The sequence below is a fragment of the Filicampus tigris genome, chromosome 17 (genome assembly GCF_054856515.1).
Source record: "Filicampus tigris isolate MCC_2025a chromosome 17, RoL_Ftig_1.0, whole genome shotgun sequence".
NCBI classification, from domain to species: Eukaryota; Metazoa; Chordata; class Actinopteri; order Syngnathiformes; family Syngnathidae; genus Filicampus; species Filicampus tigris.
In genome coordinates, this window is record NC_141233.1 from 9024849 (window position 1) to 9049064 (window position 24216).

Consider the following 24216-nt stretch of genomic DNA (forward strand, 5'->3'; position numbering starts at 1 on the left):
TATGAAATTGGGGGAAAAAAACAGCAGTGACATGGTGGGACGTGAGCCAGGAAGGAACCAAGAATGGTGATGATGCACAACAACATATACGGAGAAGCAAGATATTCCCTAATTTTATGTTACAAGAATTGTGCCAGCCCCAAAACACAAAACAATGGTAATCTAATCCAAAAAATATATTGTTCAGTTCACAATCCTAGCAAAGCTATGGGAACATTTAGATGAGGACCATTTATTTTATTTTTCCAAGTTAATGAGGAGACTCACAAAATTCGGGAATGCGATTGGCTGTGAGTATTTGAAAAAGTGAATCTGGCCGATTTCCTATAGGTTGTCCTTCCTGTCTACGGTGACGTCATCGACTACATCCGCTGACATGAGGACGGCTTCGATACGAAAAGAGAAGGAAAACAGGAAAAATCATTTGCGAGAACACTGGAAACTTATCACAGTTTCCAGATCCCTTTTAAAATATTTGCTTTTTCCCCAAGGCGAACAATTAATCGCCTTAAACCAGTTTGGCCACGTGGCGGTCGAGCGGACATAGATCACATTTGTAGAGTTTATTGTTCTTCGGCTCCTTCACAGCTTCCTCCTGTACAGTGTGTTAGCTTCGCTAGCTAGCTTTAGCAAGGGATGTGTAGTTGGCATCACATAGTGCGCCTATTCTTACTTCCAGTTAACCAGTTGCCCGTTTAGAAAATAGCGCCCTTAATCCGGTCACTTTACCGCTGGACTGCTTTAGCTCGATTAGGTTGGTGACAGTAGTTGGGGCGAGAATGGCAACGTCGGCTCTGTACGCTTGTACAAAGTGTAACCAGCGGTACCCGTTCGAGGAGCTGTCGCAAGGCCAGCAGCTGTGCAAGGTTTGGGAGTGTGTGTGTGTGTGCATCTTTCTGAACATCAAAACAACAGTCTGCAGAAGCAGAAAAAACATAGTTATTGCCTGGACATTAAACTTCGATTCTCTGAGCTATATTACCTTTTTGCAAACAATAAAACGACGTTATAACACATCACGCTAGCATGCAATAAATTACTCAACACCAAATTACAGTATCAACATTCATCTTTATTTCTAGTAATCTCAATATGCTTGATTGATGTTAAGAGTCGAGTATAAAGTTTCAATAATTCCAAAAAGTGTGACTGTTGAGTACACACAAACTTTCATTCCCAACTGCTGCTGTGGCACGTAAGTAAGATCATCGTTGGGATGCAGAAACTGTCCAAATTAATTTAACTTCCCCGGTAATTCCTTATTTAAGACAAATAACGTATCCTTGTTCATCTACAGGTACATACCATCGACGTAATGTGACAGAACAGTTAAATGGTCTTCCACTAAATGGCAGAAAAGTACATTTAACCTGTAACCTTTTGCTACTCATTAAAAAAAAAAAACATTGGTGTTCAACTGAACAGGTCAGAAACAACACATTTGATGAAATTATCTTTATTCGTGTTATTAATAATGTTCATTTATGTGGAGGTACTGATCCGCAATAATGAGTAAATAGATATCAGTGGGCAACATTTTATTTCTGTAAATCGCTGCCAGTGTTTATATTTTCAAATGATCACTTATACATCATTCTTAGAAAATCAGTGTTCCATTACTGTTGTGCTATTTTTAGAACAGGCCCACAGGTAACTCATGTGGTTATTGGTGACGTGCACTCAGGTTCACCCTGATTAAGAATGTCCAATGCAAGCTATCAGACTGTCCATTTTTTTTAATCATTTTGTTAGTTTACAGTGCAAGACTTGAAAATTGCTCTTCACTGATGCGCGTCATCAAATTTCACTAAGCGTCAGCTAATTTGCAAGGAAGAAAGGGCAAAGATTTCTGTGGAAAAATGCTGAAAGCTCTTTGTCATAAACCAAAAGACTTGCAGCTGTCATGGCACTTCAACGTATTGAGTCAGTGGGGTTGAACACTTTTACACGTTAAGTTATTTATTGTAAATAAAAATTGAAATCTTATTTAATTCTTAAGTTATTTATTGTAAATAAAAATTGAAATCTTGTTTAACATGTTGTCCAGTGCACAATTATTTGTCATTTTGTGTTGGTCTATCACACGAACTCCCAATAAAATAGAATTACATTTGTTGTTGTAACATGGGTTATGAATATTTTCACACATTTAGTTACATGAGAGGGACATTAAAAGCACCAGTATGATACAGTGTAGTTTCATTCTAGTCTGTTGCCTTACACAAAATTTTTCACATTATATTGATGTGAAAATATTTGACACTTTTTTGTTTTCTCTCCTCAGGAGTGTCGCATCGCACACCCAATAGTGAAGTGCACCTACTGCAGATCTGAGTTTCAGCAGGAAAGGTGACACATGGATTCCGAGGCTTCACTCTTTCTGTTGCTCTGCTGTATTGTTGCTTTCTAAGTTAGTTTTATGTCTGTTTATTTTGACAGTAAAACCAATACTATCTGCAAAAAATGTGCCCAGAACGTCAAACAGTTTGGAACAGTGAGTCGCAACCTTAATACACTGTACAATTGCACTTTATGGATATTTAGTTCCGTAGTTCAATAATTTTGCAATCTTTTCCATCATTTTTCTCTTTGCAGCCCAAACCGTGTCAGTACTGTAACATTATTGCAGCCTTTATTGGGACAAAGTGCCAACGTTGTACGAACTCAGAAAAGAAATATGGGCCACCTCAGACGTGCGAGCAGTGCAAACAGCAGTGTGCCTTTGACCGCAAGGAGGAAGGCAGGCGAAAGGTAGAAATCAGAATAAATGTTTTTTTTAATTTTTTTTTATTTTTATTAAAGTGACTGCATGTCATGAGTCCATCTTGTCCCACAGGTGGATGGAAAATTGCTGTGCTGGCTCTGCACGCTGTCCTATCGTCGTGTTCTGCAGAAAACCAAGGAACAGAGGAAAGGCTTTGGCTCCTCTAACTCCTCGTCACTGAACGAGAAAGACCATCACTCGAGGCAGCAGCACCACCATCACCAACAAAGACACAGCAGTTCTCACCACAAGTACGTAGAGTGAAATATTCCACTTTTTTTGCCCAATTCAGTCCCTCCGAAATATTTTATTTTTGTTAGTATAAAAAAAACGTTTTCATTTTCTAAGACCAATTTGTCTTTGACAGACTGAGTGGGAGCTTGAGTCCTGAGCAGGAGCAAGGATTGTGGAAGCAGAGGTAAAAGCTTTCCATTTTTAAAGCGAGCGATTCATTTACTGTCTACACAGGACCTACAGTGTTTTCATCATCTTTTACTTCTGCAGCCATAAATCGTCTTCAATCCAAAAAGAGACTCCAAAGAAGAAACCAAAACTGGAGATGAAGCCATCAAATGGTGACAGGTATGATCATTCCTTTACCCCAAAATGTCTTCCCCGTGTTGACGGGTCTTTAACAATGGCCTGTCCCCTAAACAGTAGTTCCATCACCCAGTCCATGGATTCAGGAGGAACGGACAACTTCATTCTCATCAGCCAACTCAAAGAAGAGGTGATGTCACTCAAGAGACTCCTCCAGCAGAGGGATCAGACCATACTGGACAAGGAGCGGAAGGTTGGTTGTCAGTCTCGCTAGAAGAAGTAGCAGCAGCACTGTTTACCATGTTTACAATAGTGACGAGTGTCAATGTTGGCTTTAGCTAACAGAGTTGAAAGCCGACTTTCAGTACCAAGAGTCCAACATGAGAGTCAAGATGAACCAAATGGAGAAATCACACAAAGAGTCGATGGAACAACAGCAGGTAATGGTCACCTTGTTCGGGAATGCGGTTGGCATTATCATTGGAAGGGTTGTTTAAAAACATTCACTCGTACCACTGAGCCATGTCGCCCCCCTCATAATAACAATTTGGACCGCCTTGTATATACATATATCAGGGATCGCACGATGAAAGGTATTTTGTAGTCGACTATATTGTGAGGAAAGTTGATTAATCGATGATTTCAACGGGCATACAAAACAAATGACAACTACAACTCACCGTGGGACTAATTATAGTTGTTAGTGGCAGTCATGCACATGTTTCTCTTCAACAAACCAGCTGCTCTCGTCTTCCACGTTTTCCAGCGTGTCGTATGTCATAGGCAGGCTTTAAAGAGTGACTATTTTTCTCTTTCTATTTCATTTGTGGATTTATGGTATTTGAGAGTATACTTGCTGCCAGTCTTCTTTCTGGTCAAATACTTCCAGACGCTTGTAGCATCCACACAGCAGTTTACACTGACGTCAGTGTCATAAAGCGACAAGTGGCGCTCACTCTTGGCGTCATATAGCGGAACAAGTGTCATGATGTTGTATCAAAACAACTTAAAGGATGAAAGAAGTTGTTTAGGGCCGGGGGAAAAAAATCGGTCAACCTGTCTCAAAAGTACAAATCATCATTTTAAAAACATTTTGTCATTTTTTTACCGCGCCGACATTAGTTGCAACGCATGCAAGTAAATTCAGGGCCAGTATTGTCAATACCGATACCGGTGCTTGAAACAGTTTTTCCAAAATATGGATGGTCATGTCTGGATTTTTTTTTTCTCCCTTAAAGTGCACAAGGAAAAATCTATATTTTTTTCATGTACTGCTCAAAAATAAAGCAGCATTGCTCCCCTCCAGTGCACTTATTTTCTCTTTCTACCAAATTTCAACAACAAACAAGTGGTGAAAAGTCAATAAATAAAGTGGAAACAACCAAACAGTTCCCAAAGCCTTTAGGTAAAAAAGGGGAAAAAAACCATTTCCATAGGTCGGTGTTTTCTTTTGATGAGTTTTGGTGTTTTTATATAAATTTGTGGTTACCATGTACTTTAACAGCCATTTTACAAATTGTACTGCTTGCCATGATGTCATTTTCGGACACTCCTCTTCCTCTCTGAGTCTCTGAGTGAACTCTTTACACTTCTGCTAAGAAACGTTATAAAAGCAGGCCATAACGCTGTATTATTCAATTCCTCAGGCGAAGAACAGAGAGCTGATGAAACAAGTGGCGGCACTGTCCAAAGGAAAAAAGTTTGATCGGACAGGAAGTTCACTGCTGCTGCCCTAACAATTTGCCGACCATCGGGTGCCAACACAAGAGCAACTTCATTTTCGCCACTGTGAAAGTCTCCCTCCGTGTTTCCTCTTCGCCATCAGCATCATTCTCTTTTTTGTCGGTCAATCCAGAAATCATGTCGTCGCACGTGGAAACAAAGAACAAAGAGAATCTCTACAAAACACCAAGGTATTTTTGATATTTTTGGGTGACTATTTTTCACTGGACTGTAGAATACAACTTGGACGTGGGACGGAACCGTCATTTCTTAGCACTGCCAGGCGAAACGAAAGCGTGGCAAGCATCAACAAATCCATCGGATTGTTTTTATGGGTGTTAGGCGCTATTTTTTTTATTTATTCAACTGTATTTCTTAGCTTTTTTTCCCTCTTTATTTCCTCGAACAACATACTACAAGCATAGCCCGCGTTTTGGGGCTTTCTTCAAGAGCTATGACTTATATTTTTTTAAAATGATTGTGGAGGACAAGTTCTCCTGAATGGAGAGACTGCGCAACTTTACAATGTATGCAAACATGAGGAGTGTGACATCTGAGTTGCTGCTGATAACAAGACAACACTCAGTAACGCCCCGTGAAACAATCAGTGAACATGTTGACACTCTTCTGGATGGAAACCTCGCTTGGCTGCCCTCTTTCTCACGGTGTGACAGCCAGAGTGATTTTCTGTTTAACTTCAGTGGAACGATTGTAATTCTGCATGATTTTACCACCAGATACCTTTCGGGACTTCTTTAATTGCCGTTTTTAAATGTCTTTTTTTAAAGAAACACTTTTAAATGTATTACATTGGGGTCAGCTGTTGTATATTTAAACTCTTGCTTGTATCTGTTTTAGTGAGTACAGTATGTGTATGGTGAGGCCAGTTTTTAATGATCATTTATAGAGGATGCTTTTTAACACTCCCCTCACCTCTCATTGGGCTGGTTTCATACTGTGCTGTCAAAGAACACTTTTGTATTTTTTCCCCCAAAACCAAGTGTTTTAAAAACAATTAAAACTGGCTAATTACTGACTGGCTATTCTGTTTTAATGTCTATAGATATTTTTCTTCAGTTACTTTTGTAGAAATTATTTTAAAATTTGAAAGAAAAAAAAAAAATCAAAATAAGATAAGACTATTTTTCTCATGCTAAAATGGTTAAGTCACGACCAAAGCGACTAAACTGATGTATTTGTATTCAAAATATGAACATTTTTATTAAATACGTGTATTTATGATAAATTATCCATCTATTTTTTCATCACTTGTCCTCATTAAGGTGGCAGTCTAAGGTGATCCGAGCCTTTCTTCTAATAAGGAAAAATAGCACTCTATAATATCGCTCTTTATAAAAACACACCGTAATAATTAATGACATAAGTAAATAGAATAACAGTTATGTTAGATTGAATCAATGAACTGCTGCCCCTTCTAGTGTGCCGTCTATGGCCACATGGGGGCAGTATACGACACAGCAGTGATATGAATCGCACATTCCGTTCAGATTAGAGGGCGCTTTTGTTTATGTAATGCATGTAAATGAATGAGTACATAAAGAAATTTGCCTCCCCCACCCCCCAAAAAATCATACCTTACAGAGTGAACGTAGGCTCTTTTACGCCTGGTTTACGCTGTTAACGTAAGTGGTCTTCATTTCTTTTTCTGTCATACTCAAACGCAAGCCATGGGCGGCATCGCCCCCATTAGGTTGGATATTTCTATTTTTTTTTTACCGGAACTAGTTGTCTCACTTCCGGTTTACTTGCTTGTTGGCTAATGAACCGCTGCAAGCTTTCAGCAGACCGCCTTTTTGTACGCAAAGAAACAACAAATACAATCGTAAGTGATTAAGGAAGGACTGCAATTGATTTTATTTATTTATTTTTTTAATATTTTGTGTAACCTTTCAAAACTGACGGAAAGCACCAAAGAAATACATTGCTTAGGTGCGATGATGTTAGCAAATGTGTTGGGAACACAGTTTGTGGGCATTTTCATGTTGTTTTTATGATTGAACGCCAGAATTGCTGGTTAGCCCGTCTTCTGTAAGATACAGATTTATTATCAAGCTCCTTAGGGACTAATCGGACAGAGAACACGTAAAGGTAAGTGGGAACTTCAGCTCACCTGCTAACGTCATTGAAAGTTACAGCTACAATACCATCAGAAATGTGTTTAAGTTTAAGCGGTATAGTGTAAATATGTATTTCAAGTATTGCAAATATTGTTGTACTACTAAATCCAATCAGAATGATAAGCATTAGCCATGGCTTCCTCATCTGCCATTGTGTTTCATTGAAAACCTACTGAGCTATATAAATACTTGTGTAACGTTTCGAATGTAAAAAATATTTTCTCAGAATGTCCGACTCCGACAGTGACGAGGATCAAGATCGCCCTTTTTCCATTACTGGCTTCTTGTTTGGGAACATAAATGAAGATGGCCAACTAGAGGACGACAGTGTTCTGGACAATGTGAGTCTTTCAAACACATATGCTGCAATTGTGGCATCCCTGAGATGTGCCAGGTATAATCTTCGGAGCTACAGAAGTCATGAATGAAGATGAAGAAGAATCATCTTTAGTTGTCTTGTACACATGCATACACAAAATTTGACCTCTGCATTTGAAATGGGCAATGCACACAGTGTGTCAGTGTCTTGCTCAAGGACACTACCGTGGGTGTGGGCGGGTGTGTGTGTTGGGGGTGAATGGTCATTAATTTTTTGGGGACATTATTTTTTGGGGAGTATTACCCAACTAATCAGAACAAGCTGTTTGTAATCAATTAAAGAGAACGTTAACAGACAGAGACGATCTTGGGCACGTGGCCACAGCTGCTTGTTTTAATGCTGTCGGTTCTTCAACCCAGGAGTCCAAAAAGCATCTGGCTGGTTTGGGTAATCTGGGTCTGGGCTCCCTCATCACAGAGATCACAGCCAATGAGGATGATGAGCAAGAAGAAAGTAAAACCCCCACCAGTGTGGATGCTGAGGGTGAGTGGAAATATAAACAGTGGCGCAGCACCATTGCATTAATAGTTGTAGAAGGAAGGTGGAATGTCATTTTTTTCCATCCAGGATGGGTGAAAAGCACTGAAGATGCAGTTGATTATTCTGACATCAGTGAGGTTGCTGAGGATGAAACGCGGAAGTATCGACAGGCCATGGGATCTTTGCAGCCCTGCAGGAAAACAGGTGATCCTATTAAAAAGCATTAGTCCTCCATTTATTTATAGTGTATTGGTTTTCATTGATAATTAATATGTAGAGTTTATGATATGCAAGAGTTACTTGAGATATACATCATTTTACCATAGGGAAACAAAAAAGATTTCCACGGTTCCATTCAATTATACTGACATTTAAAAAAAAAAATCAAATTCAATAATCACAGATGATGAGGACGACTATGATGCTGATTGTGAGGATATTGATTCAAAGCTCATGCCTCCTCCGCCGCCACCAAGCCTTTCAACAGCCGCGAAAAAAGAAGAGCCTTCATCACAGAGTGCAAATGGTAAGGATGATTGTTTTTAACCTGGGGTTGTCTTTTCATTCTGTTATTTGAATTAGTTGTGCTACTTTCTTGCTATGTTTTTGAAATAGTTGAACTATTGGTTTTATTTCCATTATTATTATTTATTCTTCCCAGAATGTTACTTTTGGGTGACAATGGAAACAAAATCATCCCCAAATAAATTCACCGAAATTATCTGATTTGAACAGAATTTATGTGTGTGCGATGTGTGATCTGGAACAAACTTTCTAAAATAGGTTTGTTTCAACCGAATAATTACTTAGTAAAATTTTGGTAACTTTGTACGATTTGCATGGTAAAGATCCAAAGTCATCCCTGTTTATTTATATATTTGACATTGAACAAATATTTAACACTTGACAAACGTCTGTATTCTATTTTTCAATTGTTGTTTTTTTTAGCCTGAACCACCTAAAGTGAAATTGTATACTTGAATATAAAAACATATTCAAGTAAGGAATTCCGCTTCAGAACTATTCAATTATTAATTTCTGGTTTGTCCCTGCCTCTCCTCTAACAGTCGGGGAAGAAGGTGATGGTATCATCCTGCCGTCTATCATTGCGCCTTCATCTACTGCCGAAAAGGTTGATTTCAGCAGTTCCTCTGACTCCGAGTCAGAAACAGACCGGCCCGGCTTGGTTTCTGGTCCCGGAGGCCAACCCGACAGTCTCACCCTCCCGCTTGCTGGCATCATGCAGAAAGATGCCGCCAAAGCGCTACCTGGCGTCACAGAGCTCTTTCCAGAGTTTAGACCTGGAAAGGTAGTGTGTCCTGTTCCTTTACACTGTCTTACACATACGAAGCACTAACAACCAATCTTTTGGATACCCTGCCAGGTTCTGAGGTTCTTACGGCTATTTGGCCCAGGGAAGAACATGCCGTCAGTATGGAGGAGTGCCCGCAGGAAGAAGAAGCGGAAGCACCGGGATGTCCAGCCTGGTACACCGCCGCCTGAGGGAGAGCTCGCAGAGCAAGAGCAGGATAAAAAGTCTGGGTGGGTTTACGAGTACGCGAACCCTCCGCCCCCTGAGCAGTGTCTCTCGGACGATGAGGTAAATATTCCAGCTACGGGAATGCAATACAGCCCCATAATATTGGGGTTATTTCTACCATCTCTTAATTTATTGCTAATCTTCCTCAATATCAGATAACCATGATGGCACCTGTGGAGTCCAAGTTTTCACAGACTTGTTGTGACAGCGACAAGGAGGCAGAATCGCGACCTAAAGTTGCCGAATGGCGATATGGGCCTGCCCAGCTCTGGTATGACATGATGGGGGTCCCCGAGGATGGAAGTAATTTCAATTACGGGCTGAAACTGAAGGAAAAGGAGTCCAGTGAGCCTCTGGAGCAGAATTCATATGAAGAAACAACAAAGACTGCAAAAGAGGTCGGTGGACTCATGTAGTTATACTACAGAATCAAGTTGCATTTCTTTCTTCACTGATTATGCGTTTAATGTATTTGTAGGATGGGAGGTGGCATGATGATTACGACGGCCACAATAATGAGCGCGAGGAGGACACATTGGCCCTGGAGAATGAACTCTTCTTGATGGTGACGCAACTCCAGTGGGAGGATGACATTATCTGGAATGGGGAGGATGTCAAGCACAAGGGCACCAAGACTCAACGTGCGAGCCTTGCAGGGTGGTTACCCTCCAGCATGACCCGCAATGCCAATGCTTATAATGCACAACAAGGTGAGATGCCAAGTTTACGTACCATGGTAATGTTTCAAAAGTAAATCATATGTCCATCCGTACACATAGTTCACGTGTATCTGTTCAATTATCCAGGTCTGACGAGAAGTAATTCGCAGTTGGTCCCACCGACACCCCCTCTTATGCCCAAAACCTTGTCAATAACTGGCTTGAAGCGGGACAAAAACAGCCATGATCATCAATGTGAGTTTGTTGGTGGCACACGAAAGTACAAAGATCTTCTTTCTTCTTTTCTTACCTATTTGTATTTACTCCTCTGCAGCCAATCAGGAAGACGATGCTCCTTGGTTCTCCATTTTCCCCATTGACAATGAAGAGTTAGTGTATGGACGCTGGGAAGACAACATTATCTGGGATGATCAGGAAATGGATCACTTCCTCACTCCTCCGGTTCTTACACTGGATCCCAATGATGAGAATATCATTCTTGGTACGGTCATATGTTGTGTATTTTTCCTCCTCAGCAGCATGTCTTATATTATAAGCTATGCAAAGGCATTTCCGTATGGTGGGAGATGGTCCCATGTTAAAAATCCAAACAATTATTACTCAAAATGAAGCACATGGTGGAAGTACGGTAAACCTACATTCATTCAGATGGCAAATGCTATGTCCACATGTTTTCCTTTTATTTATTGCCAGTTAATAATGTTAGCAATTTTGGGAAGAAAATATACTACACATTCCTCAACATGAAAAACTCCACCCCTATACTGGTTTTATTCTGTGTTGACCCGTTTTTAAAATGTTAATTTGACCCCTCGTAAATGTTTTCTTTGCCATTTAGAACTTCCAGATGAAAAGGAAGCATCAACATCTCACTCCCCATCAAAGGAGAATAAGAAGGAAACGGCAATCAAAAAGAGTCGCATCCTGCTTGGGAAAACTGGGGTGATAAAAGACGAGCCGCAACAGGCAAGTCGTCTCGTCAAGGCAAATAATTTGATTGTGACCAAAAAATAAAAAAGTCAGCCTATTTTGAAGTGTTGATCTACAACAGCTGCTACGCTGATTCTATGTTATTGTAATCAAGGTTGAATGTTGAGAAAGCGGTTATTGCTTTAAGAATGAAGCAAGAAATATTCACCAATAACCTTTCAATTTATACAAAGTTGAGGTGATGTTCACGAATAACACTGGTTAAAATGACATTATTTAGTGGGGAAAATGTTTTCTCTCAACTCAGAACATGTCCCAACCTGAGGTGAAGGACCCCTGGAACCTGTCCAATGACGAGTTCTACTATCCCAAACAGCAAGGTCTGAGGGGTACGTTTGGCGGTAACATCATTCAGGTGAGATAAAGTTACGCCTACAAAACTAAATGCAGCCATTGAGCGCAGACTCTGAAACACATTTCTTGAGCAGCATTCCATCCCAGCCCTGGAGCTCAGGCAGCCCTTCTTCCCCACCCACATGGGGCCGATGAAGCTGCGGCAGTTCCATAGGTCGACATTGAAGAAGTACTCTTTTGGACCTTTGGCTCAGCCCGGTCCGCACCCTGTCCAACCTCTGCTCAAGCACATTAAGAAGAAGGCTAAGGTGAGACTTGTCTCCAAATGTGGTCTTATGCTGTGCTACGGTACTGAGCGGCAGGTAACTTTTAATCAACACGGATGTTGTGAATGTCAAAATAGATGCGAGAGCAGGAGCGGCAGGCCTCGGGAGGTGGAGACATGTTCTTCATGCGCACCCCGCAGGATTTGACGGGTAAAGATGGAGATCTGATCCTGGCAGAGTACAGTGAAGAATACCCCCCTCTCATCATGCAAGTTGGCATGGCCACCAAGATTAAAAACTACTATAAACGGGTGGGTATCGTCTTCAGTGGCGCTGTTCGATTTGTAGATGACATGATCACTTGTATTAATTTGAATCTACATTATTCAGAAACCTGGAAAGGATCCTGGTGCACCAGATTGCAAATATGGAGAAACTGTCTACTGTCATACTTCGCCGTTTCTGGGTTCTCTGCATCCTGGACAGCTGCTCCAAGTCAGCATTAGAGCACTCGCTATTCAGTTAATGCTGTGTAATCATAACCATATTACTAATTCATGAGTTACTGTTTTTTTTTGTTGTTGTTGTTGGTTTTCTTAGGCTTTTGAAAACAACCTTTTCCGGGCCCCCATTTACTTGCACAAGATGCCAGAGACCGATTTTTTGGTCATCAGAACACGCCACGGCTACTACATCAGAGAAATCGTGGACATTATGGTAGTCGGTCAGGCCTGCCCGTTATACGAGGTTCCGGGGCCCAACTCTAAACGAGCCAACACCCACATAAGAGACTTCCTTCAAGTAAGTCGACTGGCCCGACTCCATTTGAACCGTTTTAGGCTGCGTGAATGTGCCAAATCTCAACTGCCAAACTTGTACTCTGCAGGTGTTCATTTACCGCTTGTTCTGGAAGAGCAAGGATCGCCCGCGGAGAATTCGCATGGAGGATATAAAGAAAGCATTTCCGGTGCATTCTGAGAGCAGCATCAGGAAAAGGCTCAAACTCTGTGCCGACTTCAAACGCACAGGTACAGCTTGTTTAGCCAATCGTTTGTTATCATGTCGTAGTAGTGCACAGTTGAGGTTTTCCGTGCCTTGAGGAAAATACACGGAAGCATGATGAACCAATACAGTAATGGGCAACAAACAATGGAGGGGGCCACAATTTTTCCATCAGATGTGTTACCAAAAATGCAATTTGTAATATGGATCAAATCTGTGCTGTCTGTTATGTTTTCATTTTCAAATGCATATAGAAAAGATCCCACTAGTGCTTTCCCATGTTGACATGCAGTTAAAGTTGGTCTGTGTATTGTGTAGTAACTTGGCGTTTTATCTCCATTCCAGGGATGGATTCCAACTGGTGGGTGTTGAAGCCTGATTTCAGATTGCCAACAGAGGAAGAGATCCGAGCCATGGTGTCTCCAGAGCAGTGTTGCTCTTACTATAGCATGCAGGTGGCCGAGCAGAGACTCAAGGTATCCTGGTCTGCTACTAATAACTAGAGCTGAGCATTTTACTAAAAATTGAGCGTCCGCTATTCGTCATCGGTCTGCGGCGTGGGTACTCTTCTGTCGTCTGTCGTGCGCCTTTATTTCCGAGGGGAAAAAAATAGTACCCGTGTATATGCCGGTCCGCCTCTAATTTTAAACGATGCATCCGTCGGCGAGTCCAACTGAACTTTCACTAGCACCAAATCGCAAAGGCTGCAATTTTGCACAAAAAAAAACAACTCTGCTTCATTTTAGTCGTTAGGCTTTATTTGAAGTAGAATATTTATTTTTATTTATTATTTGTGGTTCAGTTGCTTTTATTTTGGCATAAGCTAAAAATATAAGACCAAAACATTTATGTATATTAAATAGTTGTTTATTGTATTAAAGATTAATTAAATAATAGCATATTAAATCACAACAGCAATAGTGAGTGGGGGGGGGGGGGTTGGAATAGTTTAAGTTTTTAAAAATATTCAGCCCCAATTATAATCATGCACATGAATATTGTGTAGACAGCTGCAACAGTGACTTACTTTAACACCACCTTCACCTAATTTTAGGATGCTGGATATGGCGAGAAATCGTTCTTTGCACCGGAGGAGGAGAATGAAGAGGACTTTCAAATGAAGATTGATGATGAGGTAGGGTTCTCCACATTTCAGTCTCTTTCAGCATTATAATAGTGTAAGATACAGTTTGTACTAATCCATTCTTTCACATATAAGGTGCGAACAGCCCCCTGGAACACAACAAGAGCCTTCATCTCTGCCATGAAGGGGAAATGCCTGTTGGAGGTTACAGGTGTGGCCGACCCGACGGGCTGTGGAGAAGGTTTCTCCTATGTCAAAGTGCCCAACAAGCCCACTCAACAGAAGGTGTGAATATGTTAAATCTGAATCGTAATCTGTCTTCTTTGTAGAAACTCATTGGCAGTCTGTTCAATGAGGGGTAAGCTATTCATTTCCCCTGAATCTCAGTTAAGATAAAAAATATATATAAATAAGTAAGGTTGTCTTCTCTTCCAGCATGCAACTAATTTCCATAAAGCCTTGATGCTGGTGAGTTTGATATGGAAGCACTTTTAGAGCCCTGACCTCAACTCGATCGAACAATTTTGGGATGAACTAAAACAGAGATTGTGAGCCAACATTAGTGACCTGTCATGAATGTGGGAAAAAAAAAAGGGATTTTAGAAAATCTTCCCATAAGACTGGAAGCTGTTTTCACTGTTGGGGAACCACTTTAGAATGGCCAAACTGCAAATCTGATCTGAAACATTTCCTGTTGAACCTGAGTGGAGCTTTTGGTCCCGTGACTTCTGTCACAACAGAGGGCGGGATTATTTTGCAGGTGGACTGAATATGATCGTCCTTGCCTTTTCTCTTCATCCAAAGTGAAATCTGCCAATCATAAAACCCTGCAGATAGATACTGTAGAAGGTTTTGCATTTTGGCCATCTATTTTCACTGCGCTTTTCACTTCCTGTAGGTGGAATGGGTGGATGTTGTCCACAGGGTGCATGGATGATCGGTGGTTATTGTCCAGGGTACATGGGTGTTGATGTTTGGATGTTGAGGTTTAGAATTGTGATTTTTATTTTTTTCTTTCAGGATGACAAGGAGCCACAGCCTGCGAAGAAGACTGTAACAGGGACGGATGCCGATTTGAGAAGATTGTCACTGAAGAATGCCAAGCAGCTGCTGCGCAAGTTTGGTGTTCCAGAAGAAGAAGTAAGTCTGTCGTAAAAGCTTTTAGCATCTGTTTTTTCTGTTTTATCTCCTTAGACCAACACTTTACTTCTTGTTTCTGTCTCATTCCACCTTTAAATCACTTAAAAGTGTCTTGGTTTGTCCTACTGTATGTTAGATCAAAAAGCTCTCACGCTGGGAAGTAATTGACGTCGTGAGAACCATGTCAACCGAGCAGGCGCGTTCGGGAGAAGGGCCCATGAGCAAGTTTGCCAGAGGTTCACGTTTCTCCGTAGCAGAGCACCAGGAGCGGTACAAGGAGGAATGTCAGAGGATCTTTGACCTGCAGAATAAGTAAGACATATTTGAGGTTATTCCTCATTCTGTCTGTGGACATTTCAATTCACCCTGTGGTGGTGGTCCTTACCAGGGGTGGGGAGAGTAGCCAAAAATTGTACTCAAGTACTGTTACTTCAGAATAATATGACTCAAGTAGAAGTAAAAATTAGTCCAAATAATGACTTGACTAAAAGTAAAAAAGTACTTTGTGAAAAAACTACTCAAGTACTGAGTAACTGTAGCAACGTCTCATTTATTTTTGGTTTTTATAAAAACATCATTCAATTAGATGAAAATTCAGGCAAATTAAAGTCCACCCAATCAATAAAATGAATTACATTAAATGAAAGAATAACTTAAAATAATCTTTTAAATTCAACTACTTTAATAAACAATAAAATAATAATAGTATAAATTAAGCACAAGTAGCACAAAATTTCAGCCCTTGTACTTTTTTTTTTTTAACAGGCTCCGCAGGCTGAACAACAAAGTAGCCCATGAACTCGTATAAACTGTGTGTGTGCGTGCGTCTGTGTGTTTCAGTCTGTGTGTCCGCATAGTCAGCATTGCTGCGTGACATTTTCGATCCGTTTCAACCGAAAACAACTCTTTCCCGCAGCTGAAGTTGAATATGATCACGTGACGAGACTGCAGGGCTATACGGCCATACGGCTACGTTTGATTGGTGAAACACAGTCACATGGTAGAGCCTGGCGCAGGACTCTGACAAAATAAATGCGCCTTTCTCAGAGAAAGACAGAGAGAGAGACGCGTATATACACAGAGGGGATTTAAGTAACGGGCTCAATGTCGAGTAAGAGTACAGTTTCTTCTTCACAAAGGTACTCACGTAAAAGTAAAAAGTATAGTGATTTAAAACTACTCCTAGAAGTATCAAATTTCCCAAAACGTACTCGATTAAATGTAACGGAGTAAATGTAACTCGTTACTAAGCACCTCTGGTCCTTACCAAAAGGGTGCTGGAGTCGACGGAAGTGCTTTCCACTGACACGGATAGCAGCTCAGCTGAGGATAGCGACTTTGAGGAAATGGGAAAGAACATCGAGAACATGCTGCAGAACAAGAAGACCAGCTCACAGTTGTCACGTGAGAGGGAAGAACAAGAGAGGCGGGAGCTGCAGAGGATGCTGATGGGGGAGGAGAGTGATCGTGACACCAAGGGGCGGAAGGAGCGCCGCAAAGTCTTGTGTGGGTCATGCTTCCTTGTTCACTGGTCGTCAAACACATTGTGTTAATAGCGACTGTATGTAAGCTGTACTTCTTCCTCTTCAGCCAGCTCATTGTCCACCAGCTCCCACAAGGATGATGACACATCGTCAGTCACCAGCTTGAACTCGGCAGCCACAGGACGGCGACTCAAGATCTACAGAACCTTCAAGGACGAGGATGGCAAGGAATATGTTCGCTGCGAGACTGTGCGCAAATCTTCCGTCATCGATGCCTACACCAGGATCAGAACGACCAAGGATGATGAATTCATGTCAGTAATTTCCATTTGAACCTTCTCATGACATAAAACATGACATATCACTGGCAATTAAATGTTCACTGAACTTTAAGATTTCAAAACAGGGAAATAACATCACAATAAGTAATCTCCTTGCAAATGAGGCAGACACAGTTGTTGGGCATTTCAGTGAAAAAAATAGTCCAATTTCCACCTTTCCTTAAATTGTTGACCCTCGCTGTCAACTTTGCTTCTTTTTATTCAATGTTGCCATTTTAGAAACTGTCGAGGAAGGGTCACACAGCGTTATGGAGTTGGACAGCGTGCTGCTGCTGCCCTCTTGTGTGTAAATGTGAAATTGCATTTACACCGAATTTGATGTCAGCGGTGGTACGCACCAGACATTATTAATTTTTTGACAGGCTTCAGGCTGGATAAAATTTGACCGCGGGCCTCATTTGGCACCCGGGCCCAACTTTGGACATGTCTTCTTTAGTCAGTTAGCTAAAACTAATCAGATAATGGGAAACATAATACAACGCTTTAAGCAACAGATATTTTAACATAAACAAGGCAGCAAGGCATTTAGACATTCAAGATAACCGTACTCACACTCACATGTTCTTTATACTCTGTGAGGAGCTGAGATGTTATACATTTACAGTATATTCATCTGTCTCATATTTGCCCCCAGACAGCAGCACAATGACCATTCAATTGATTTTGAGTATGGCAAAAAGTATGACAAAAACGGTTTCATTCTTCTTAATTATGTCACTACTGTCTGTTTTTATAGCCTACAATATCACTGAGTGCTATTTTTTCTCATTGAAAAAAACCCAACACCTTTTCGTTCTGTGCCTGTGGCTTCAGACGAAAGTTTGCCCTCTTCGATGAGCAGCACAGAGAAGAGATGAGGAAGGAGCGTCGGCGGATCCAGGAGCAGCTGAGGAGACTAAAGCGGAATCAAGAGAAAGACAAGTTCAAGGGACCTCCGGAAAAGAAGTCCAAGAAGATGAAAGAGAGACCAGACCTCAAGGTAAAAGTAAGCTTGCTGATTAAGTACTATATTTCTCTTCCTCTCTTATATTAGTCCTCTTCTAGTTTGCGGTTGATCTGGTGTTAAGTAGGTCCTTACAATTTTTATTTTGGCAGATTTTTCTTCACGCCCCTTAATGATTGCCTCTCTTCCCTAGTTAAAGTGCGGTGCATGTGGTGCCATCGGGCACATGAGGACGAACAAGTTCTGCCCGCTGTACTATCAGACCAACGCGCCCCCTTCCAACCCAGTCGCCATGACAGAAGAGCAAGAGGAGGAGCTAGAAAAGACAGTCATCCACAATGACAATGAAGAATTGATAAAGGTGGAAGGCACAAAGATCGTGCTTGGCAAGCAACTCATTGAAAGGTAAGAAATGTCACGGTTTTATTGATAGGATTTGTCTTTTGCTTGTAGCATGAATTACACCTCTTTTATTTTGCATCAAACAGTGCCGATGAGGTGCGCAGAAAGTCTTTAGTGCTCAAGTTCCCCAAGCAACAGCTCCCTCCAAAAAAGAAGAGACGAGTTGGCAATGCTGTGCATTGCGACTATCTGAATGTAAGTAGTAGTAATGTTTACAGCTTGTTTTAACTTAAGGAACAGATGATTTAAAATGTATATTTATTTTTTTCTTTATTCATACTTGTAGAAACCACACAAGGCAATCCACCGCAGACGCACTGACCCCATGGTGACCTTGTCCTCTGTGCTGGAGAGCATCATTAACGACATGCGTGACCACCCTAATGTAAGCGTGATTGACAACTTTCAAAACAGCAATCTATTCTTCTCATAATCCCTTTGTGAATTACAAACAATACAAACGCCTTTCAAACAGACATACCCGTTCCACACGCCAGTAAATGCCAAGGTTGTGAAGGACTACTACAAAATAATAACACGGCCGATGGACCTGCAGACGCTCCGGGAGAACGTCCGCAAACGAATGTACCCGTCCAGGGAGGAATTCCGAGAAGCAGTTGAGCTCATATACAAGAATAGCGCCACATACAATGGTACTTAAGTTACATCTTAAAGGAATTCTGATGCATAACGCTACATTAAAAGAGGGCTGTTGCGTTCGACCCATTTATGTCGGGATGTATTTTGTCTTTTTAGGGGCAAAACATCCAATTACACAAGTTGCGCAATCAATGCTGGATCTGTGCGACACTAAGCTGAAAGAGGTAAGTGTGACTGCTGTGTGTCAAGTTTCTTAAAACTCCGAAACGTTCAGCTATATATTTGTGCATTCGCAGAAGGAGGACAGACTGGTTAGGCTTGAAAAAGCCATCAATCCTTTGCTTGATGACGACGATCAGGTGGCCTTCTCCTTCATCCTGGACAACATCGTGACCCAGAAGATGATGGTTGTCCCTGATGTAAGTTGTCCCGACTAAAATTGTTGCTAAAGATGAGCACGTCTGTTATTTTAATACATTCTCATCACATTTCCTCTTTCGTCTGTTATAGTCATGGCCGTTTCACCATCCTGTCAACAAAAAGTTTGTGCCCGATTATTACAAGGTGATTATAGACCCGATGGACCTGGAGTCCATCCGCAAGGTAAGGACCGCAACGATACAATTTTGCGGGGGAAACTTCAGGAATAAAAAGTGACATACCTTAACATAACCCTTTAAACATGCACCACACACATCTGTGTGCCCTTTTCTTTTGCGAAACAACAGAACATCTCCAAGCACAAGTACCAGAACAGAGATGCCTTTCTGTCAGATGTCACTCTCATCCACACAAACAGCATCAAGTACAACGGTGAGAATGTTTGCAGCTGTGGGATGATTTTGTTGTGTCCAATACAAATGGTATAATCATCTCTTTTGTGTGCCTTTCACAGGCCGCGACAGTCCATACACCAAGACGGCACTCGATATCATCAGTGTGTGCAGACAGACCTTGGATGAGGTATGCTGAGACTTGTCTGAGAAACGGCCGAGTGTCGAGATCTATCCAAGTCATTCTGTGCTTTATCTACGTTTTATATATATATTTCTCGCAGTTTCTCATTCAATTGCATGAGAAAGTGTGACCAAACCTGTATATGTACAGTTTCCATTTCATCCCTTGTGACCGCCAGGGGGCGGTGCTTAAAGCACTGAATGTTCCCTACTTCAAGCACCGCCCCCTGGCGGTCATTTGGGATGCATAGACCCGTAGTTACAGACGTAGCTTTTGATTTATATTTACACAATATTGCTGTAGAGAAATTAATAAGGTTTATTTGTTGAATTCTTCCAAGCAGGATCCAAAATATGTGTCATAATAATTTCCCTTTCTTGTGTTCCTCCAGTATGATGAACATTTGACGCAGCTGGAAAAGGATATCTCCACGGCCAAAGAGGCAGCTCTGGATGCCGCTGACTTTGAGAGTCTGGAGATGGCTCACGGTTCATACATGACACAGGTAGTCGGACGGCCAGAAAGTTTGAGGGAAATAGTTCGAAAATGATTTTAGTTTCCTTAACCCATTAAGGCCTGAAGCGCCTGTCTCAACAGCTCCCCAAAACCTAAGGTCGCCTTTGGAATTACCCATGAAAACCTGAAGTGCTCCCAGAAATTCAACACTTACAAAATGATTAATATCTCAGCCCCTGTAGCAGACAGAAACATAATTCCAAAAGAATTAAAGAGCTTAGACATTTGGCTTTCACACAGGCAGATTTTATTATTTACTGTTTCAATCGAAGATGTAAAAATAACATGTCAGTGCAAGAGAAGCACTATTTTAATTTTAAAAAAAAATCGAGTGGTAATTGCCATCCTCTATTCTGTTACAAAGACGTCAATATCGTAATTGTCTACAAACCATATCATATCACGTTCGACTGGTTCCACTGGTTGTGCACGTCGTCTATATAGCGCTGCCGTTACTTACTTTAATCCGAGCTCCGGGCGATCGACGGCGTTCGCCTTTAACCTACCTTAAAAAAGGACACCGACGTATTCGCTCTCCCGGTTTGAAAGGTAGAAAGACGCAACGGCGCTCACGGCTCTAGTGGTAGAAACGCGGTTATGCGTTCCCGTCCTTAATGGGTTAACATCTATTAAGTGTTGGTGAAGTTTTGAGACAAGGATGGTTCGAAGACATTTTGTAGTTGTTTTACTGATATGAGTTGGATAAAGCATACAATTAATGAAGCCCCTAAATATTCATACCCTAACCAAATTGATGTGGTCAAGGAATGAATCGTTTTAACCTTAAATGTAAATCAGCATTACCGTGTTATAGTTGCACCTCTCTTGTTTGTGCACCCAGTATGATGAGCTGGATAAGGACATCTCCACAGCCAAAGGGTCGTTCATGGACTTGCAAAGGCTAACCTCATCTTCGCCCTACATAGCCCAGGTATGACGATAGCCGGGGTGGCCTTTTTGCTGGACTAGTTCAGAAAGTGGTGCTTCCATGTGGAACACACTCTGGCACCTTATCCAGCACACAAATCTTTTTTGGCACGTGCTGTAACGCTCCTCCTGCCTTTTATATTTCCTCCCCGCTACTAACACTCCTTCCCAGGCTCTTTCTCTTTCTCTTTCTTCCTGTTTCATGTTTTGCGGTCATGGGTAGTGTCTCCTTTCATCCGCCTGGTGTGCTTTTCCTTCACTCTTGTCACTTTGTCCGACTTCTCCGCCATGTGTTTGCCTCTCTGTTGGCCAGCCTGCTGATCTGTTTGACAGCGGTGCTTCAGGCCCATCCAGGGCACCCAGCGGCATTTTCTCTGATGGACCTCTAGTGGTTGCTTCTGAGAAGAGAGGGGGGCAGGTATGGAGAGAGAGAAACAATAATATGGCTTGTTCCACCTCTCGCCAGTCCATCCTCTGATTATCACGCTTGTTGAGTTTGTAGAGAATGTGTTCATTTGGGCATTTTCACTGAGAAGTTGTAAGACCAGCTCAGTCTTTTTTTTTTTTTTTTTTTTAGTCTGCGCTCTTGAACTTGCTCTGCATCTCCTCAGGCTCGCCATGGCAGAAGACTCAGGGAAGAAGAATCAGATGTGGATATTGAAGGCTTTGAGGAAGAAGATGATGGCAAACCGAAAACACCCGCTCCTGTGAGTACCGCCCTACTAAACGTTACCTCTACCAAGGATGTTAGTTTCCATCAGTGTGTGAAAAACAATCGCCACTCAACAAGGATAAATAGAATTAAATTCAGTGGAAACGTGTTAAGTACCTTTCTATTAAACTTGTCATGAATCCCCAGGTAGAAATGTTCAAAACAGATTCCTTGGAAAAAAATGTCTCCACTACTAAAAAAGTTTGAAAGCCCCTGATCTTTTCAAGCTGTTCAATTCCATGCCTGTGCTTGCCCTTGCAGGCAGAGGATGCAGAGGGGGATCTCGAGGATGACGATGACGACGAGGACATGCTGCTGCCGCCTCGCAGACGCATGCACAACCGGCAAGAGGAGGAAAATGACAGACGATCCAACCCCCTCACCCATGCCAGTGTGCTATATCAGGACTTGCTCATGTCGGACGGCGAGGATGATGCCAGTGAGGAGGAGGGTGACAATCCATTCTCATGTAAGTAAAGCAATCTTAAAGGCTTCAAAGAGTCATTATTAACATGACATTAATGAGCCATCTTTCCTCGCCACTCCCAATAGCCATTCATTTATCAGAGAGCGGCAGTGACTCTGATCGAGAGGTCGATGTGCGACCTCCACCTCCGAGGCGAGCTCAGGAGACGGCGCGCATGGGCATGGAGGACGAGAGCATGATGTCATATGAAGCCGACGGGGCCGACGATGGGCCTCACATGGAAGACAGCAACGTCAGGTACTTGCAGTCACTTTGCGGCCAAATATTTTTGAAACAAGCATTCTGTAGCAACTTCAGGTTCTAGTACGTTTTTGTGTGCCGGTCAAAGTTGGTATTGTCTCCCTCTTGCATCTCAGCTATGGCAGCTTCGACGAGAGCCGCAGCCGAATGCAACCGTCAGCCAGGGGTAACGCAGAAGACGATGGTATCAGCGAGGAGGAAGACGACGATGAAGAGGATGACACACGCAGGAGAGGCCCTGCTCCACATTCTCAGGTCCAGTTTAGTGAGGTTGATGAGAGTGAAATTTGGGGGAAGGCAATGACAAACTGTGGCTTAGATTAAAAAAAAAAAAAAAAAAGTTACAAACATTATTCAGTAGTGTGCTAATATCATAATACAGTGAACACCTGTTTAACACGGGGATAAAGTATGTTCCAGACCCACTTGCAATAGATGAAAAATGTGCTTATATCCTATATACTGCAATATCCAGATATCTTCTTTTTTTTTTTTTTTTTTTTTTTTTCATAGGCCAAAACATTCTGACCACTTGATGGCATTCAAAACACAAAACTACCTTTATTAAGCTAATAAAAGTAAAATATTTCCTCTCATATTGCTAAATGCGTTAACCAAAATGGTACAAACACCTGAGAGTATGATGCCATTGTGTAATTGTCCCCTTATTTTGTGCCTCCAGTATGACGATAAGGATGGCAAATGGTCATTCATGGACATGGAAAGGCACAACGCTACACCTGCACCATACGCACAGCAGGTAGGACAACAGGAAGGATTGCTCTTTTTTTAGCCACACTATTAATTACTCCTGCGATGGGCTGCGACCAGTCCAAGGTGTGCCACGCCTCTCACCAAAGGTCAGCTGGGAGAGGCTCCAGCTCACCCACGGCCCTAATTAGGATAAGCGCTAAAGAAAATGGATGCGCTCAAGAGTCACATTGCCTCTACTAATGCCCGTACGTTTCACCTCTTGCGTCTCAGCCATGGCAGCTACGAGGAAACAGACAAGATGATGGCAACAGCGAAGAGGAGGAAGACGACGAAGAGGAGGACGCACGGAGGAGAGGTCCAGCCGTACTCTCGCAGGTCCAGCTCAGTGAGGACGAGGAGAGCGAAGAATTCAGATCCATCGGAGGGGACAGTGACATGGACTCGGACTAGATTACTTTTTTGATGCAGTATGAAGAAAGCATGTTTGAAAGGATTTGTTTTTAAATGCATTTGACGTTTGTAATGTAAATAAATATATATTGTACATTGCTCTGTGAACCATGTTTCACAACTTCTTACACAGTTAGCGCTTCATTTGTAAATTTCGGCATTTCTTTTAGGCATTATATTTATGTGAGACATGTACGGTACTCTTATCAGGAGTCACGTCTTTCCTTACAAATTTTGATACTGTAACCGATTTATATTCTTTCGGTGGAAGGTCGGCCATTCTGCTTGAAATACAATAAACGGTGTTGTTAAATGTTTAAATAATCGAGTTGTATGTTATTCTAAGATTGGAATGATTAACATTTGTCGAGTCTAATTTTCTCAATCCTACTTCCCTCATTGTCACATAGAAGGTGGTCATTTG

At 41.8% G+C, this 24216-nt stretch overlaps 2 protein-coding genes and 1 long non-coding RNA gene across 10 annotated transcripts; 2 read left to right on the forward strand and 1 right to left on the reverse strand.

Moving 5' to 3' along the window:
- The first annotated feature begins 354 nt into the window (after nucleotides 1-354).
- Nucleotides 355-6062, forward strand: fam76b (family with sequence similarity 76 member B). Its single transcript, XM_086012451.1, has 10 exons — nucleotides 355-866; nucleotides 2285-2349; nucleotides 2440-2494; nucleotides 2596-2751; nucleotides 2837-3015; nucleotides 3132-3182; nucleotides 3269-3346; nucleotides 3422-3557; nucleotides 3643-3744; nucleotides 4951-6062. The coding sequence occupies exons 1-10, from the start codon at nucleotides 780-782 to the stop codon at nucleotides 5038-5040; spliced, it is 999 nt and encodes a 332-aa protein (XP_085868577.1). The 5' UTR covers nucleotides 355-779; the 3' UTR covers nucleotides 5041-6062.
- Nucleotides 1052-4248, reverse strand: LOC147133227 (uncharacterized). Its single transcript, XR_015081853.1, has 2 exons — nucleotides 3985-4248; nucleotides 1052-3539 (listed from the first exon to the last, which is right to left on the reverse strand). It is a non-coding gene; the product is annotated as an uncharacterized LOC147133227 (long non-coding RNA).
- On the forward strand, nucleotides 5087-23900 carry taf1 (TAF1 RNA polymerase II, TATA box binding protein (TBP)-associated factor). Of its 8 annotated transcripts, none has more exons than XM_086012443.1 (45): nucleotides 5087-5217; nucleotides 7391-7505; nucleotides 7903-8026; nucleotides 8111-8227; nucleotides 8427-8549; nucleotides 9091-9332; nucleotides 9408-9623; nucleotides 9719-9961; nucleotides 10042-10273; nucleotides 10370-10477; nucleotides 10557-10724; nucleotides 11082-11209; nucleotides 11481-11588; nucleotides 11662-11835; nucleotides 11931-12104; nucleotides 12184-12288; nucleotides 12394-12594; nucleotides 12680-12821; nucleotides 13141-13271; nucleotides 13850-13930; nucleotides 14015-14164; nucleotides 14315-14347; nucleotides 14900-15019; nucleotides 15156-15331; nucleotides 16293-16525; nucleotides 16610-16817; nucleotides 17658-17829; nucleotides 17981-18192; nucleotides 18276-18384; nucleotides 18476-18574; nucleotides 18665-18842; nucleotides 18946-19013; nucleotides 19086-19208; nucleotides 19300-19392; nucleotides 19518-19602; nucleotides 19685-19752; nucleotides 20138-20251; nucleotides 21104-21193; nucleotides 21503-21607; nucleotides 21801-21896; nucleotides 22163-22370; nucleotides 22454-22625; nucleotides 22745-22883; nucleotides 23311-23388; nucleotides 23613-23900. In XM_086012443.1, exons 1-45 carry the CDS (start codon nucleotides 5165-5167, stop codon nucleotides 23790-23792), a joined length of 6294 nt encoding a protein of 2097 aa, XP_085868569.1. In that variant the 5' UTR covers nucleotides 5087-5164; the 3' UTR covers nucleotides 23793-23900. The 8 variants fall into 8 exon arrangements, with proteins under 8 accessions (XP_085868569.1, XP_085868570.1, XP_085868575.1 ...); XM_086012444.1 differs by having other exon boundaries at nucleotides 17658-17823; XM_086012447.1 differs by lacking the exon at nucleotides 5087-5217 and adding an exon at nucleotides 6765-7135.
- Nucleotides 23901-24216: the final 316 nt, after the last annotated feature.

Coding starts and splice junctions, on each gene's coding strand:
- fam76b (XM_086012451.1), top strand. CDS start 780: ATGGCAACGTCGGCTCTGTACGCTTGTACAAAGTGTAACCAGCGGTAC. Junction 867..2,284: donor AAGGCCAGCAGCTGTGCAAG/GTTTGGGAGTGT, acceptor TTCTCTCCTCAG/GAGTGTCGCATCGCACACCC. Junction 2,495..2,595: donor ACGTCAAACAGTTTGGAACA/GTGAGTCGCAAC, acceptor TTCTCTTTGCAG/CCCAAACCGTGTCAGTACTG.
- taf1 (XM_086012443.1), top strand. CDS start 5,165: ATGTCGTCGCACGTGGAAACAAAGAACAAAGAGAATCTCTACAAAACA. Junction 11,589..11,661: donor TTGGCGGTAACATCATTCAG/GTGAGATAAAGT, acceptor TTTCTTGAGCAG/CATTCCATCCCAGCCCTGGA. Junction 19,393..19,517: donor ACCTGGAGTCCATCCGCAAG/GTAAGGACCGCA, acceptor GCGAAACAACAG/AACATCTCCAAGCACAAGTA.